This window comes from Molothrus ater, chromosome 21 (assembly GCF_012460135.2).
Source record: "Molothrus ater isolate BHLD 08-10-18 breed brown headed cowbird chromosome 21, BPBGC_Mater_1.1, whole genome shotgun sequence".
Classification (NCBI taxonomy): domain Eukaryota; kingdom Metazoa; phylum Chordata; class Aves; order Passeriformes; family Icteridae; genus Molothrus; species Molothrus ater.
Window position 1 is genome coordinate 288,280 of NC_050498.2, and position 16,420 is coordinate 304,699.

Consider the following 16,420-nt stretch of genomic DNA (forward strand, 5'->3'; position numbering starts at 1 on the left):
CCTGGCCTTGGACACTTCCAGGGAGGGGGCAGCCACCGCTTCTCCCTGGAAGCAAGCTGCTCCAGGGTCTCACTACCCTCACAGAGAAGAATTTCTTGCTAATATTTAATCTCCCTTTTTTTTTTAGTTTAAAGCTGTTCCCTCTTGTCTTATCACTTTTGGCCTGTGTGAAATCCATGGAGACCTCATCAAGATGGAGAACCTCATGAAGCTCAAAGAAGTGCAAAGTCCTGACCCTGTGAAGGAACATCCCCAGGCATGAGTATATGGCAGTGCTGACCAGCTGGAAAGCAGTTTGGCACAGAAGGACCTGGGGCTCCTGGTGGGCACCAGGCTGGACATGAGCAGCAAATATTCCCTTGCCACCAAAATTCCATCAGGCTCCTGGGCTGCATGAGGAGGAACATTGACAGCAGGTTGAAGGAGGGGACACTTCCCCTCTACTAAGCATTGGTGAGTCTGTTCCTCAAGTGCTGGGTCCAGTTCTGGACTCCCCAGGATTAGAGATGTATGGACATACTGAGACAGTCCAGCAAAGGGCCATAGAGATGATGAAGAGATAGTAGCATTTCTCCAGGGAGGAGATGCTGTTACAGTTCAGGATGGAGAGGGCTCAGAGGATTCTTACCAATGTAGGTGGAGCAAAGTAGATGCAGCCTAATTCTCAGTGGTGGCCACTAACAGGACAAGAGGCAGCAAGAAATTCTAATTAAACACCAGATAAAACTTTATTGCACTCTGAAGCAGGCTGTCCAGAGAGGCTGTGGAGTCTCACAGCCCACCGGACATGGTTCTGGGCAGCATCTCCAGGGACTGGGCTGGATGAATTCCAGCCTCAGCTCAGCGCCAGCCCTACGGGTGTGGGGAGGCCAGGCTGAGTGCTTTGGGTGGCACAGAGCCCTCAGTGCAGCTACCCCTGAGCTCTGGGACAGCAGCTCAGCAGTCTCTGGCAAACATCCAGCACACAACGGCACGAGAGCACTTCTGTGCTGCCTGCTGGGGTTTTTTCCAGAGCTGCGTAATCCTAGGCAAACACTGTCTTTCCCTACACAGCCTCATAGGGAAACCACCCTCTGGAGTCCAGTGGGACCATTCTTCTTTTTGTGGCCAGGTCACTTGGCACATTTTAGTTTCCTTTTCATTTGAATAAAGCAAAAATGAATGCTGAGTCACTTGGCATTGTGAGGGACCATATTCCATTCTACCTCGCTTTTTTCTGTTCCCTCTGATTCCCTTCAGCTGTTTCACTTTCATGTTATCCTTTGTCATCATCTTGGAATTTCCATTTAGGCTGCTCCCAGCTGTCTCCAGGACTCCCTTTTAAAAGAGGGATGAATCCAGCTTTTGCACACTGAGCTGCATCTTTCAGAGCTTCTGCTCCTGCCCTGACAGCCCTCACCCGACGGAAAGATGAAGGTCCCTGCAGCTGGATTGGCTCTTCTCCTCATTTCAGCCTCCTTCTCCCAAACTTTCTCTGGACCAGGTGAGTCCTGCTTTTTCATTTATGAAGGGAGAACAGATATGAACCTTCCATATTATTTCTCCATTGAGCTCCCATGACAGATAAGTGGGAATTTTTCAGCATTTTTGCCATTCTTCACTCTGCCCAGAGATCAACTGCATGTAGGAACCCTGGAATCAGAAAATCATCCATCCATCCATCCATCCATCCATCCATCCATCCATCCATCCATCCATCCATCCATCCTCCATGCATCCATCCACCCACCCATCCATCCAACCTGGGCTCAAAGTACTTATTCCTGGTTAGAATTGAGAGATTTCCGCCTCTGCCCTGGGGCTGGAGGAGTTGTGGAAGTGAAGCTCTGAGCAATGGCAGAGTGACAATCTCACAGCACCTTGATACTGCTCAGGGCATTGGACCAGATGATCCCCAATGTCCATTTCAACCTTAATTATTCTCTAATTTCTCACTAGCTTCCCTGCCGGCACAGGTCCCAGAGCTTACATGGTCTTTCTTTGCCTCTTCTAGCTGGACTCGAGATCCCAATCTGCTGTTTCACATACAGCCAGCACAGGCTCCCATGGAAGCTCATCCAGCACCATTACAGCACCAGCAGCAGCTGCCCCCAGCCAGGCATCGTGTGAGTGCCAGCATGGGACAGGGCAGGGACAGCACTGGGGGGGTGGGTGAGTGACCAGCTCTGCACTGCAAGGGGGCTGTAGGAACAGAGCAGGGAGAGGGGAATACCAAGGAGAAAGGGCTCTCACAGGGATTGCTGGGGATGCTCGTGGGGGGATTCCTAGGGATGCTCCTGCAGGAGTGGAGGAAGCAGTGTGGGGGAAGGGATGGGAGTGGAGAGCATCACAGCCAGCTGCTGCCTTCAGCATCAGCACAGGGGAAAACTTCTTGCAGTGCTCAGAGCTGGGATCCAGGCTCTCCTGGGAAGCAGGTGTGAGCGGAGATCTAACAGGTCCCATCCCTGTTCCACAGGTTTGTTACAAAGGAAGGCCGCCAGGTCTGTGCCAATCCTGAAAACACCTGGGTCCAAAGCTACCTGAGAATTTTGGAGCATAACTGAGCGAAGCAGTGTGGCAAGAGTGGCTACTGTCATGGACAAGTCACGTTATCCTGAGCTCCAGCCATGGAGCAGAACCCTGGGACAAGAGGAGCCACAGGAGCACCTGCAGATGTTCCCAAGGGACTGCTGGAAGGGCACCTTGTGTTCGGGGCTGCTGCTCATCCTTGGCTCGCACAGACTGGGCTTCAGCCTCACCCTCTGCCCCAAACCCAGGCCCATGGGACTGCACCTTGGCTGTTGTATGATTTGAAGTTACTTAAGAAATCATCATATGGGGCAGTCAGTCCTTTTTTTTTCTGTGGATAATTATATTATTTATAGGGGGGTGACAGGGAGGGTATTTCTAGGAGGATGACCCAATGTTGGATGATGGGAAACCCTGGTTTATACATGTCAACTCTTGATTCTGGAGAATAAAGAATTTGGAGAAAACCTTTGCTTTTTCCCTTTTATGTGCCTCTGTGTGGTGTTCACCAGCACACACAGAACAAACCTATGAGGCATCTGAGCCTCCATAGGACACATGAAGATGGAAAATGGTTTGAGGCAAACCCATAAAGTTTCCATACTGCAGACTCAGGAACAGCCTCCAAAACCTCATTCCCCCACAGCACACACCCCCAGTCCCCACATCCTCTACAGAATTAGAAGTGTTTATACCCACATGGGGGACTTTTACATTCGTGAATCTGCTCTCTACATTCCCAGGCACGTCACACACATTTGCTGCTCCCAGCCCCACACACCCACATCAAACTGATACTTGGGTGTGCAGCATTGAGACCAGCAGTGCTGGAGAGGGACAGGGACCCCATCTTTCATTCTGACCACCCCAGTGGGGGTTGTTCCTCACTTTCCCACCTGTAGAACAAGGGGAAAGGTCCAGCTCTTGCTGTAGGGGTAAAACAACCAGTAGAAAAGCTGCTGCAGTTGTTCTCAGGATGCAGCTTTCCATGGGAACATGGATGGGAAGGAGCAGGTGTCCAAAGGCACAGTGCTGGGCACCCCTTGTCCATGGATATCATGCTTAGAGTTCCTTGACATCTGCACTCCGTGAAGAAATCACAAAAGGATTTGGGTTATAAAGGAACTTAAAGCTCATCTCATTCCACCCCTGCTGTGGGCAGGGACACCTTCTACTGGACTCTCGTGGTCCAAGCCCTGTCCTGGACACTTCCAGGGCTGGGGCAGCCACAGCTGCTCTGGGCACCCTGTGCCTGGGCCTCATCACCCTCACAGGAAAGAATTTCTTCCCAATGCCCATTCTAAACTGACCTCCTTCAGTGTAATACCACTCCTCTTTGACCTACAGCAACAGGCCCTGCTAAAACTTTTGTTCCCATCCTTCTTACAGACCCCCTTCAACTGCCCCCACAGCATAGTCCGGAGCTGGCCTAGCCTTGCCCACATCTTGTTCTTCCTAAAGCAAAAAAAAGCTTTCTCTTAGTGTTTATTTTTTTCCCCTGCAGTTATAGGTCAGATTTGGCAACTCTGAGGCTGGGAAAGCACCTCTCTATTGTCTTGTGATTTCTCTCTAGTCTTGTGTTTTCTGGCCAGGAAATCTGGCTGTAGTCAAGAGGGTCATGAACACGCAAGGGGCAACATCCCAGCCAAGGGCAGCCCAGCCCAGGACCATTCTGTTTCCCAGGAGATGGTGCTGGGGCCATACATGGAAAGGTGAAAATCTGCAGGGGGTGTATCCTGAGTGTGGCTACCTCACTGTGCTGTGAAACTGTGGAGCAGAGTGGTTGGTGGATGGACAGGAGCAGGTGAAGATCCTGGGAATGGGGTGCTGGATGTGTCCTCTACCCCTAAGGACATCCCAACCCCAAGTTTGGCACTGCAGAGCAACTACAGGAGCCCCAAATTGTCCCTGCTCTGGGACTCTGAGCTGAGAGGTGATGGAGGATGGATGTTTTGGAGAAAGGGAAGTTGAGGGGAGTACTGGAGTTTATCCCATGCCCAGGATGCAGGGACAGGCTGGAGAGGCTGGATAATCCAGTGCTGCAGCTGCCTCTCCTCAGGACAGTCCCTGGCTGTGTGCCCAGGCACTTGTGGGAATTTCCCTCTCAAGCCTTTCTGGTTTCAGTTTCCAGTTGCTAGACTAAGGGAACATTTCCTTCCCTGCCTGCAGTGGCAGAAGTCATCAGGAGATCAGAAGACCTTCATGGTCCCATGGGCAAAACACTGGATAGCCTGGTTTTCTCTGGCCTTTTTGAGAGCATGAACCCTGTGGCTGTTCCCTCTCTCCCAGCTTCACTTGAAGAAGCCCTGGGAGGAGAAAGGTGCCAGGGACACCCTCGGTCCCAGTGTCCACATTTTCTCCCGGCTGGTCACTGCTCCCAAACCCATAATGAACATCCTTGCATGGCCTCTCACTGCCACTCCTGGAGAACTGATAGTTTGATTTTGGCCTCACATCTCAGCCTCTTCAATTTCTGTCTTTTCAACTTGCACTGGCCACTTCATCCAAGAATCCTTTCTCCTAAACCCACCCATTTATACATCCCATCCTTGGTGCTACCCTGTGGAAAGTGGGGGCTGGATGGATCAGGCTAAGTACAAACATGGTCTGTGTATCTGCCCAAGTCCTGGTGGGAACTTGAAGGTCTCTCTGCTTGAGCCTTGTTTCTCTCCTTGTTTCTGCTTTTCTTTCCCAATCCTGCTCTGCTCCAGGTGAGTCCACCCACCCAGAACCATAGAATCACTAAGGCTGGAAAAGACCTCCAGGATGGTGGCTCCAGCCATTCCCCCAGCACTGCCAAGACCACCCCTAACCCATGTCCCTAAGTGCCACATGCACACATCGGTTAAATTCCTCCAGGGATGGAGACTCCGCCCCTGCCCAGGGCAGAGGTGATGATGAGCAAGGAGAGGTCAGGAGACAACCTGAGCATCTGCAGACCACTGTGGCACCAGTGGGGCTTGGGGCTGCTTTACAGACAGTTTATCTCACACTGGTTTTCTGTCCCTCATAACCAATTCTGAGGGACACAGCCCAAATTGTTCCCATCCCCTGCAAAGCTCCAGCAGGGAGCTGGGAGCAGCAGTCTCATTTTCTACCCACAAAGTTACCAGCCAGTTTTAAGTGTCAACCGCAGGCTGATAAAGTGCTTTTGTTGGTTTTACTTTGTGCTTTTTAGAACAAAATCTTGTTTCCTGCCCCAGGAAGCTGCAGAACAACAGTGAGTTAATGCTTGTCTTGCAATAAACATTAACAGAGCATCCCAAGAGTTAAACCTGGCTCAGGCTACATTCCAAAGGAGCCTGTGCCAGGGATGTAGTCCTGGCCATCCCCCTTTCCTCTCACCACAGGGACACCCCTGAATTCCCACCCTGAGATTTCCGGGCATTCCTTTGCCAAATCTGCAGTGGCACAGCCCCACTAGCTCCCAGCCTTGGCTATGATATGATGGGGGAAAGGGCTGGGAAGAAGTTCTGGCTCCACATAAGTACATGGACTGGGAAGTGCTGGGAGGTGCTGGGGCTGATGCTTCTGTGGTGCTGGGATCAGGGAGGCCAAGCAGAGGGAAGGCTTTTAGACCTAAGAAGGCTGGGGCACTTCCAGCTGAGAAGTTGGGTTTTTCCCTACATCTGCCCTAAAAATAGTTGTAGTGGGATCCCCATTTTCCAAACAGGAGGGGAACAACCAGAGATGACACAGAGAGAAAACAGCTTTATTCATTGGCACCAGCACAAAACAGCAGTTTGAGAATAAGGCTGAACACTGTGGTTCCACAGCAAGCATCCTGTAAGTAACCAGGGTACCACTTCCTTCTCTAGGGACAGATCTTACAGCATCTACTGCACCGTTACAAAATTCAGTAGGAAAATTCATCCTGGGCTCATAAAACAGCACTCAGAGCTAATTCCAACCCACAGATAGCTCTGGGATGAAATCCCCCTCCCATTCTAGCAGTGGAGACACAAGGTGGGGCTCAGTTTAGCCACATCACACAGCAGGGCACCCCAAGATGGGTCTGCAAGGCCAAGAGGTCTTCAGCATCACGTCTGCCCTAAGTGTAGCTGAATTATTGTGGATAAATGACACCTTTGCAAGGCAAAACAAACTTCCAGGGTCCCAAGGTGGCTCAGCAGGTCCTGGTGCTTGGCAGTAGCATTTCTAGGTCTGTGCCAAACTCTCATGGGTGGTCTGGCAGGACTTCTCAGCTTCCAGTGCTCACTGCAGCTCCAGGCTGTTCACATATTCCTTCACCCACCTGGAATCAGGGTTAGCACAGATCTCCCGCTTCTTCCTGGTCACAAACCTGGCAAGTCATGAGTTCAGGGGAAAAAGGGGCATCAGGGACTGTGGTCATGTCAGTCATCTCTCACAAACTCTCAAGCATCCTTGAGCTGCAGAATGTGCTAAAACCCAGGGGGACATCAGGGTCCCTTGGGAGACCCTGCCATGCTCAGATATTTGTCCTCTTGTCCTATGCAGAGGTGAGCCCAGGTGCAGTGTGGAATGTTGAGTGGATTGGGTTCATCAAGCTCTGGAAGGTCCTGCTGCCTCCTGACCTCCTTCCCATGCCTTATTCCCAGCATCAGGACAGTCCAAGGAGACTAAGGGACCACTTATTTCTCAGCTGAGGAGGGTGAGGGCTTACACACTGCACATGGAACCTGGGTGGCTGCTCCCTTCCCCCAGGTATGATGCCTCCCAGCATCCTGCTCCTGGACCTGTTAGATGCAAAGCCAGGAGCCCAGAGGCTGGCACAGCCTCCCCTCAGGGCCCTGTGCTGGTACTTACACAACTGCTGGCTGGGAGCACTTGCTGCTAGTGTAGAAATACTCCTGCACATGACTCTGAGGCAGCTTTCGTGAGATGTAGCTGAAGCAGCATAAAGCCATGTCAGACCCCACTGGAAGAAAACGGGAAATCCAGCCTGAGACCATACTCAATAAATTGTACATTCCTGGCTGAGAGTACAGGCAACCACCTCCTTAATCAGCTGAACTGTCCCTTCTCCTCCTGCTCTGAACAGAGAAACTTGATAAAAAAATATTGCTAGGATTGTTTGTTAAATGTTTTACAATAACATCCAGGGTAAAAATCCCTATTGTTACCCTGTGTCCACTCCTAAAGGCCAGCAAAAAAATGAGGGGAGAGGAAACCTGAAAACTTTTATACCAGTAAAATTCATCCCTAAAATGAAAGGATATTAGAAAGGAAGACCAGTTGAAATAAATCAGGAGAAGTTATTCAAACAGGTTTCCAACATTTGCAGCTGACTTTTGTGAGTTCTGCTCCAAATTACAGGCAGTCAGAGGAAAAGTCCACCCCAGGAGAGCAGAGGGATGCTGTACTCACATGGAGCAGGAAGGGCCTGAGAAAAGAGGTCAGCAACCAGGATGATGGAGAGGCAGAGTGTGGAGATGTTCATCCTGGACAGGGATAAGCAGAGGCAGGATCAGAGCAGGTTCCTCCTGTGCCTTTTGTGAGGTGCTGGCTTAGTCCTTGCTTTTTATAGGGACAGTGACCTGTCAGTCAGATTTGAAGGCAAACGTGGAATTTCCAAAACATAATAGAGCTGATGTCATGGCACCTTTGCCTCAGAAATACTGAAGAAAAAAAAAAAAAGAAACAGCTGGCTGAGGAAGTAGCAGAATAGCCTTTGTGTGAAGGGAGGTAAGTGTGAGCAAATCAGCCTCCAGTGACCAAGACAGGATATGAAACCACCCTTGAGCAGCAGGTTCACATTTGCATCATCCAAAACAACTCTGCTTATCAAAGTCACCTCAGTATCCCCACAAAAGCACCAGGAGGACCCAGTTCAGTCTCGTCTTCAAGGAACCAGGTCTGGGGGTTAGAGGTGCTCAGAATCTCAAATGGAAGATGCAGGCTCCACCAAGGGTTCCCTTCTCCAGTGGTGGGTCTGGGAAATGTCCAGGGTGGATACAGGGGGTCAGTGAGGGCAGCATGGGCAGCAGGAACACTCAGTCTAGAGACTGGCTGTAGATCTAGGCTAGCAGCCTTGGCACACCATCAAGCACAGAATTCTCGGTGCTGTGCTTCCGGTGTGGGTCTGTGCCCTCCAAACCCCTCCCAACAATCCCAGTAGGGGCTGGGCTTGACTGGGGATCCTGCCTTGATGGGCTAACTCTACAAAGAGCATCTTCTCCAAGTGCCAGTGGGTTTGGTTCAAGGTGGGATGCAGAGGGCAGAGCAGGAGCTTCCCCAGCCCAGGGAGCTGAGAGGGACCAAGAGACTCCAGTCCTTGGTGCCCACCTAGAGTCATGGAGATCATGGCGTGGACTGCACAGAGGCCCCTGGCACTGCCCTTGCCGTGGCATGATAGGTTCCCCAGGATGTTCCAGGGAGCATTTCCCCTTTTTCCATCTCTCTACTTTGTGACTGGCCCCCATTTTTCTAGCTCACAGCCTGTGGTTCCTCTGGGTGTTTCCCAGCCCAGCTGCTGCTCACAAGGTGCCACGAGCTCGTGTTTCCCAGATTTCATCACTGACCCTCATCCCCAGGACTGCAGAGAAGGGCTGCTGTGCTACCATTCTCCTTCTCCCCCACTGGCCTCATGGGTCTGTGGGGGCACTCAGAGCGTTCCTAGTGTACCATCCACCACAATGTCCCCATGGGTGGGGACCAGGGCTGTAGGAGGGTCTCCAGGGCTGTGCCAGGGACCCTGCTGGGGTGGGAAGGAGCCCATGGTTTTTCCCAGTCATCCTCCCAGGAGGCATCCAGGTGCTGTCCTGAGGACCCTGAGGACTCTTCATGAGCAGGAGCTGGAGCTGAACCAAGTGCCTGACATCATGGGGTTGTCATGGACACATAGTGGTGGCATTTTGGGGCAGCACAGCAATGTGCTGCAGGTATTCAGGCTTTGCAAAGGACACAACCTCAGCTGGAATTTGCCAAGGGACTCTTCCTGTCAGAGATGGGGAGATGGATTATTTATTGCTGCTGCCATATTGTATTCCAGAACTGGTCTGGCTAATTGATGTGAGCATTTCTTATGCCCCAGATCCATGTAAGGTGTAAAGTAAGGCAGTGGGACTCACCCTCATCTTCTCAGCACAAAAACAACAACGGCATTTTGTGCTGAGCCTCATCCCCACTGCCCCAAGGCTGATCCTGGGGCTGGGATTTCTCTTTCCAAGGAGCAGTGCCCATAGAAAAAGTCTATTTTTATGTCCCCCACCTGCCTTGCCACATGTCCCTACAAAGGGCTTTAAAAAGCAGCTGCTGTGCTGTGTCACCTCCCAGTCGCCTGTGGTAGGTGGCAGAAATGGAGACTGTCCTGCCTTGGGACATGCAAATGAACCTGTTTGGTGTTCCCAGATCTGCTGGCAGATGAAGGAACTGTTACTGCCTGTGACATGATATGTGACGGGGCCAGATCAAGATCTCAGAAACCACAGAAAGATTCTGATCTCCCAACCACAAGGCAGCCAGAGCTCACGCTCTGTAATGGCTGGTAAAGGCAACCGAAACCATGACATCTGATTATTGCTCTCACAGCGAGGTGTGACTTCTCAGCCCTGCACAGCCTCCCTCTTCCCTGTCCCAGACATGCCCAAGGACTGGCACAATCCTGTAGGATCATCACACAGCCCAGCCTTGCCCCTCGCTCGAGGGCTTTGCCCTGTGCAGGGTTTTTGAAGGTGCATTCTGCAGCCCTGGCCCTCAGAGTAGAGATGTCAGAGGTTTGGAAAGATGCCAAGTCATTTGTTGTAGCTCCACCCTTTCTCCAGGCCACATTCCCCAAAGCTGCCTTCCTTTGCCTTCTCCTTCTCCTTGAAGGGCAGCTCTCCAAGGAAAGGTGTTGGCAAAGGTGGCAGCTGGGATCCACCTGGCTCTGCAGAGGAACCTGGGAGGAGATCATGGCACCACAGGGACCGGGGGGTGGGGGATGCCCAGAGTCCCACTGGGACCTCTGACCAGGTTATGGAAGGGCTGCGGAGGGGCACCACGGTGGGGTCTGGCCTCAGATGGAGACGGGAGCTGCACTGACCATTTTTTAGAGCTGTATGGCACAAGGCAAAGCAGAGGGAGGTTTCTGCAATCTGTGTGCCTCGATCGCTGAAAACCAGGGAGGTTCTCTCTCAGTCCGTTTACTTCCCCTCCCAACCACATGCGAGCATCCAAGGAGCACTGGGCCCTCTGCTGTCCTCCACGGGAAGCGTTCCTGGAGCCCTTCCACTCACCTCCACCTCAGCCACGGGTCATCCCTCAGCTGAGGAGCCCTGGAGACGCCCCCATGCTCCCCTCTTGGGGTCTCCTCCCTGCACACAGCCCAGAAGCTCCATCCTCTGTGTCAGTGCTCCTTCCCCTTGAATCAGAGCCCTGCTGTGCTGGGAGCTGCAGGCACAGGTGACACTTGTACTGTTCCCTTGAGCCCTGGGCTCTTCTTTGTGCTTTTTGTCCTGGGCAGGGGTCTGCAGCTCTGCAATGCCCTTTCTTTGCTGGTAGCAAATCCCTAGGGAGTGGGGGGACCATTTCCAGCCCCTCTCCATCTCCCTGTTCATCAGGAAGCCACTTTTTGTTCCCCTTCTGTGGAACAAAGGAAGACAGAAATCTCTACTCCCCCCAAGGACCCTCTGTAAAAGAGAATCAGCTACTGGTTACCTGCTCTTCACAGCTCCAGATTAGGTTCCAAAAGCTGGCCCCAACTGGCTGTTTTCTCAAGACAAACAAGATGACCAGGTTACTGTAAAACTAGCAGGAATGGGGCTCCAGACACACTCCCTGCCCAGCACCAGGGCTCAGATCATTTTCCCTTGCCCAGGAAAGGCTCTGCTGACACTCAGCCTGTACCTGCACTGCTGTTCTCCCAGGTGACTCTGGGGAAGCTCGGGCTGTGCACTGGGGATCAGTATTGTTGTGTCCATGACACTGTGCTCAGGGTGCTGTGTGTCACATGAGCCTGGCAGTGCACAGCATCCCCAAGGGGGCAATGATCCAGTAGCAGCAGGAAAACCTCCCTGGTGAACCTCCAGAGGATGCTACACTTTTTCCTGAACCATTTGCTGTCACTGCCTTCCCCAAACCTGCCTTCAGTGGTGACAGAGTCATGGCACTACCATCTCCTCCTTCCCTGGCCTACAGAGGTGGGGTCCCCTTGCACAGAGGGGCTTCCCAATGCCACAGGCATCCCTGCCAATTCCCCCAGAAAGGCTGTGGGCATCCATCCTCTCTGGTCCTCTCCTTTAACTGCGGGGAGCAAGTGTCCCTGTTCCTTCAGGGCTTGGTTGATGCCAGCAGCAGGTCATTCTAGTGTTGGCCACTCATCTCTGGTGGTCACCACTCCTCCCTGGTGGTCACCACTCATCTCTGGTGGTCACCACTCCTCCCTGGTGGTCTAGTGGTCAGCTTTTGGCACTCTTACTGCTGCGGCCTGGGTTCAATTCCCAGCCATGGAAGGGGTTCCTGCAGCCACCACAGGTCCCAGTCTTTTCCTGGGTGGCTGTGCTGTCCTGGAACAGCTCCTGGAGTTCAATTCAGGGTTCAGAAGCTCCCAGTGTGTGGGGCTGGGTCAGGGTGGCACGAATTTTGGGGGGTGGCAGCAGCCTGCTGTCCTCCCAGTGCCATCAGGCAGCAGCTGCCAGTGGGGTAATACCCCTGTGGTGGGGTGTAGGGAGCAGGATGTGACAGGGATGTAGGGGGCTCACGAGCCAATGCCCCCATACCGACCCCAGGGAGGGGTTTTACACTGTCTGATGCAATACTGGGCACTGTGGTGTTTTGTGTCCCCTTCAAATGCCATGGCCATGGTTTGGCCCAATTTCTCCCAAATCTCCCAAATGCTTTGTTGTGCCAGTCAGGAGTCGTTGGAAGGGAGGGAATTGGCACGATAAAAAACATTACCCTGCCACTCCAGGATCTGCTTCTTATCAGCCTTTGCCCTTATCTCTTTAAAATATTGGAGGCATTAGTCTCTGGCTATCAGTGACACAATAAATCACAGGGCTCTAACAAAGTTCAGTCTGTCACTGCAGAGTGATGGCTGTAGGGAGCAGGGTGACACAGCTGCAGAGAGCTGGGCAAAGGGTTGCAGAAGGCAGGGGGACACATTTCTAGAAAGCAAGGTGACACCTCTGTAGGGAGCAGGATTACAGCAGGTAGAAAGCAGGGTGACACATCCACAGGAAACAGTATCACACAGCTGCTGGGAACAGGGTGACAAGGCTGTATGGGCAGGGCACATGCTATTGCAGGATTTCTTCCTGTGATAAGAAGAGCTGCAGGGCTGCTTCTCTGAATCCTCCTGACCACCTCCTAAAGGTAAAGAGTCCCTGGAGATCAGGGCCAGAGGCAGGATGGGAACACAGGGTCCCCTCGAGGGAGTGTGACTGCCCTGTGTGTGTGTCTGTCCCTCCCGGGGCCAGGGGGACAGGGACTGACACTAAAACTCTTTCTGTGAGCAGGACTTGAACCTGCATGGGGAAACCCCAGAGGATTTCAAGTCCATTTCAAGCCTTCACCACTCAGCCATCACAGCAGCTTGCCCAGGCTATGTCTGCAGAGCCCCTGGCTGTAACCCTGCCCAGGGGCACAGCAGGACCCGGTCCCATCCTGGACATGCATGCTGCTATCCCTGCTTCACATCCAGCTCAGGGACTGCTGATCATGCTGCCACCTGCCCTGCAGAGAGCACCCCAGCAGTGCTGGGAATGGGAGCTGGGCACTGGCCACAGCATCAGGGGAGATGACATGGGGGATGGACATGGTGGGAGGTCTGTGTCCTGTCTTATCTCCTTGTATCCAACAGGAAACTTGTCCCAGGACAACTGCTCCCAATCTCCTTTTCTAGCCTGGAAATATCCCAGCCTTCTCCATCCCCTCTTCCCACAATATCCCTTTTTTGCCTCTATGACAACATGTCCAGACATGGCTCTTGGAAGCAACCTGAGCCATGGACCTGGCAGGTTCTGTCCTGCAGCTGGGAGGAGATGTTCCAGGCTTGTGTGATTCTCACCAGGTTTCTGCCTGCATTTGGGCTTTTGGAACAGGGCATTTGGAGAAAGGAGGAAAAGGTGGCTATCAAGAGGAAATGCTTGCTGAGCAAGGTTTGGTAGTGACTTGGCCACTCCTTTGGAGCATAAATCCAATTTGGAGGGCAGTCCTAGAAGCACTATTCTTGGTTTGGGTGGGAACTGGCTTTGGGGACTCATCCTGAGACATCCAGAGCCCTCCCTGGGTTCCTGGAGTTATGTCCAAGAGCTGTACAAGAGCTTCCCTGTGTCACTGGCACTCCATGCCCCTCACATGGGGATTTATCAGCAGGGACTTGCACATTACCATATCCCAAAATGGGGTCTGGAGTGGTCCACCATGATATCAAAAGGATGGAAGGGTCCAGACCACAGTGGAAGGACCTGGAGATAACCAAAGTGTGAGCAGAGGGTCCTGGAGAGCAGTGGCACCCTATCAGAGGAGGTTGAAGAAGACTAGACCTGAAAAAAAGAGGTCTGAGGGGGTTAAGGAAGTTGACAGGTGTGGTCTGGAGAGCTCCAACAGAAGCATCTGGAGGAGACTGGAGGACACCATGTTGCCCAACTGTTTTTGCAACCTGGCTGGACTCACACTTTGCACTGGTCAGAATTGCCTCAATATTCCTCTGAATCTTTCATCTTATTGACTTTTTTCCTTATCTAATCTTGTGTCGTTGGCAGTGAACAGCTATTTTCATCTACAATTCTTGTCATATTTATGGACAAAACAATCTTGCCTTGTTAAAAGAACAGGATGTGTTTACAGAAAAGTCTGTGTTCAACAGAGAGCTGACAGCTCTTCTCTTGTAACAAATGGCACTTTGCAGTATTATGCAATAGAGAAAACCACAGGGTGTGTCATGAGGCAGAGCTTCTAAATCAAGCAAACGTTCAGACTCTTGTTTTCACCCTTTAATCTTCCAAGTTTCAGAAAGCAGTGACAGCCCTGCCAGAATATCAATTTTGCTGGACACTGCACACAGCTCTCACAATTCCTGAGGACGGGGAATGGCCTCAAGTTGTGCCAGGGCAGGTTTAGGTTTGATATTAAGAAAACTTCCTTCACTGAAAGGGTGGTCAGGCACTATAACTATAACAAGTTGCCCAGCGCAGTGGTGGAATCACCATCCCTGGAATTACTCAAAAAGCACGTGTATCTTGGGGACATGAGTTAGTGGTGGCCTTGCCAGTGCTGGAGGAATGGTTGGATTCAATTGTCTTAAAGGGCTTTTCCAATCTAAATGATTTTGTGATTCCTTGATTCACTGTTCCCTCCCATCACTTGATGCAATGTTAAAGACACTGCTGTCACCATAAACTAGTGTGTCACTGGTTGCAATATGTGGGCATAGGATGATCCAGAGGAGCCTTGGAATACCAGGGAACCCCTGCAAGCTCTGTCCATACAGACATTCCTTCACAGGGTTAAGCATTGAATCAAGCCACAAAATCTGTGATCCTTTTTTGCTTCTATTCACATATTCAGCCTCTTAAGAATTTAAGTATTTAAGCTGCAGTCCAGGAAAAATCATCCATGGCTGTGGATGACTCCCATATTTTCCAGCTGTGGGGCACAATGAAAACTGCAGTGGGACCTAAAGCTTCTTCCACTCTCTTGCTAAACCTCTGGAGTGTCTGAAGCCATGTGTTCTCCTAGTGGCTTTCCCGGGGCCTGACAACTGCTTCTCTGTGTCCCATATTTCCAGATAAGATAGGAACTGATTCCAGAGCAGGAAGATACATGGAAAATGGAGAAACCGTCCTCCTGCATTCTGTCTTTACTCCTGCCAGCCCCATCTCCAGAGGAGCCATCTCCCACCTTCCTGCCTGAGCATAGCATCCCAGTCTGGAAGAGAAGTGGAAGGAATGGAAGAAAGGTTTACTGAAGGATGGGGCAGGAAGAAGTTTGGCTCCTGAGGGGGAGCCGAAGGTTTTATTCGGGGAGTTTGGCCCACAGGAAGGGAAACAAAGCTTCAGCCCCTGGGGAAGGACTGTTGTTCTTATAGCCTTGGGTGCTGAGTCTTTAAAGGAGAACTTCCAGAAGAGGTGATAATGTCACCCCTGGGCATCACACAGCTGAAGACACCCCTGAACACCTCTGTGGTGCCACCTCTTGAACATCCCTGGCTGTTGCTGTCACTTGTCCATAAAAGGTTAAAGTTCTCTTTTGGAGTTGCAGCCTTTCTATTTTTAAAGCTGGACAATCTGGCTTTATTAAAAATCACTATGCTGCTGAGAAGTTGCCCTGCAATTTCTGTGCTGTAACCTATTACTTCTCACTTTTATCTGTTTTATCCTGCTCACTACATCCCTTTATAAGCTCTGCCCTTCATCTATCGGAGCAGAAGATGCACTGGATACAGTTATGTAAACTTGTGCCCTGGACAAGGACAGATTGGCTTGTACAGGCTATTGGCTCTCAGTTTGTAAATAAATCCACGGTTTGAAATATAGGAAAAATACACCATTGGTGGGTGAAGAGGAAATTTTGTACGTTTGAAGTTGTACCCAAATTAAGTCCTTAATCATTATTAAACTTGAGGCCTCATGGTTCACACCTAGGATTTAAATGTGTCTCTGTCACCTAAGGCCAGGTCAAATGGGGCTTGGAGCAATCTGGTCTAGTAGAAAGTGTACCTGCACATGGGATGGGGTGGAATGAGATGACCTTTAAGGTTCCTTCCATCTCAGACCAGTCTGGGATTCTGTGATTCTATGATTTCTATGAAAACAAAGCTGAAGGAGCTTGCAGGAATATCAGAGGTGTCAAATGAGGAAGGGGAGGATGTTTCCTTTTGCTGTTAGGAAGGGAGTTAGGAATGCAGCAATAAGCTTTCTTTTGTTTGTGTTGCTGGAGTTTAATGAACATTTGTTGCTACAGCTACTTTTTAGCAAACACCACCAATGGTTTACATAGCTCTGGGTTT

The 16,420-nt window shown here is 51.2% G+C and overlaps 2 protein-coding genes across 2 annotated transcripts; one reads left to right on the forward strand and one right to left on the reverse strand.

Moving 5' to 3' along the window:
* The first annotated feature begins 1,410 nt into the window (after positions 1-1,410).
* LOC118694173 (C-C motif chemokine 4 homolog) lies at positions 1,411-2,628 on the forward strand. Its single transcript, XM_036395152.1, has 3 exons — positions 1,411-1,483; positions 1,994-2,105; positions 2,456-2,628. Exons 1-3 carry the CDS (start codon positions 1,411-1,413, stop codon positions 2,541-2,543), a joined length of 273 nt encoding a protein of 90 aa, XP_036251045.1. The 3' UTR covers positions 2,544-2,628.
* A 3,811-nt stretch (positions 2,629-6,439) lies between these two features.
* On the reverse strand, positions 6,440-8,027 carry LOC118694172 (C-C motif chemokine 5-like). Its single transcript, XM_036395151.1, has 3 exons — positions 7,858-8,027; positions 7,297-7,408; positions 6,440-6,811 (listed from the first exon to the last, which is right to left on the reverse strand). Exons 1-3 carry the CDS (start codon positions 7,928-7,930, stop codon positions 6,724-6,726), a joined length of 273 nt encoding a protein of 90 aa, XP_036251044.1. The 5' UTR covers positions 7,931-8,027; the 3' UTR covers positions 6,440-6,723.
* Positions 8,028-16,420: the final 8,393 nt, after the last annotated feature.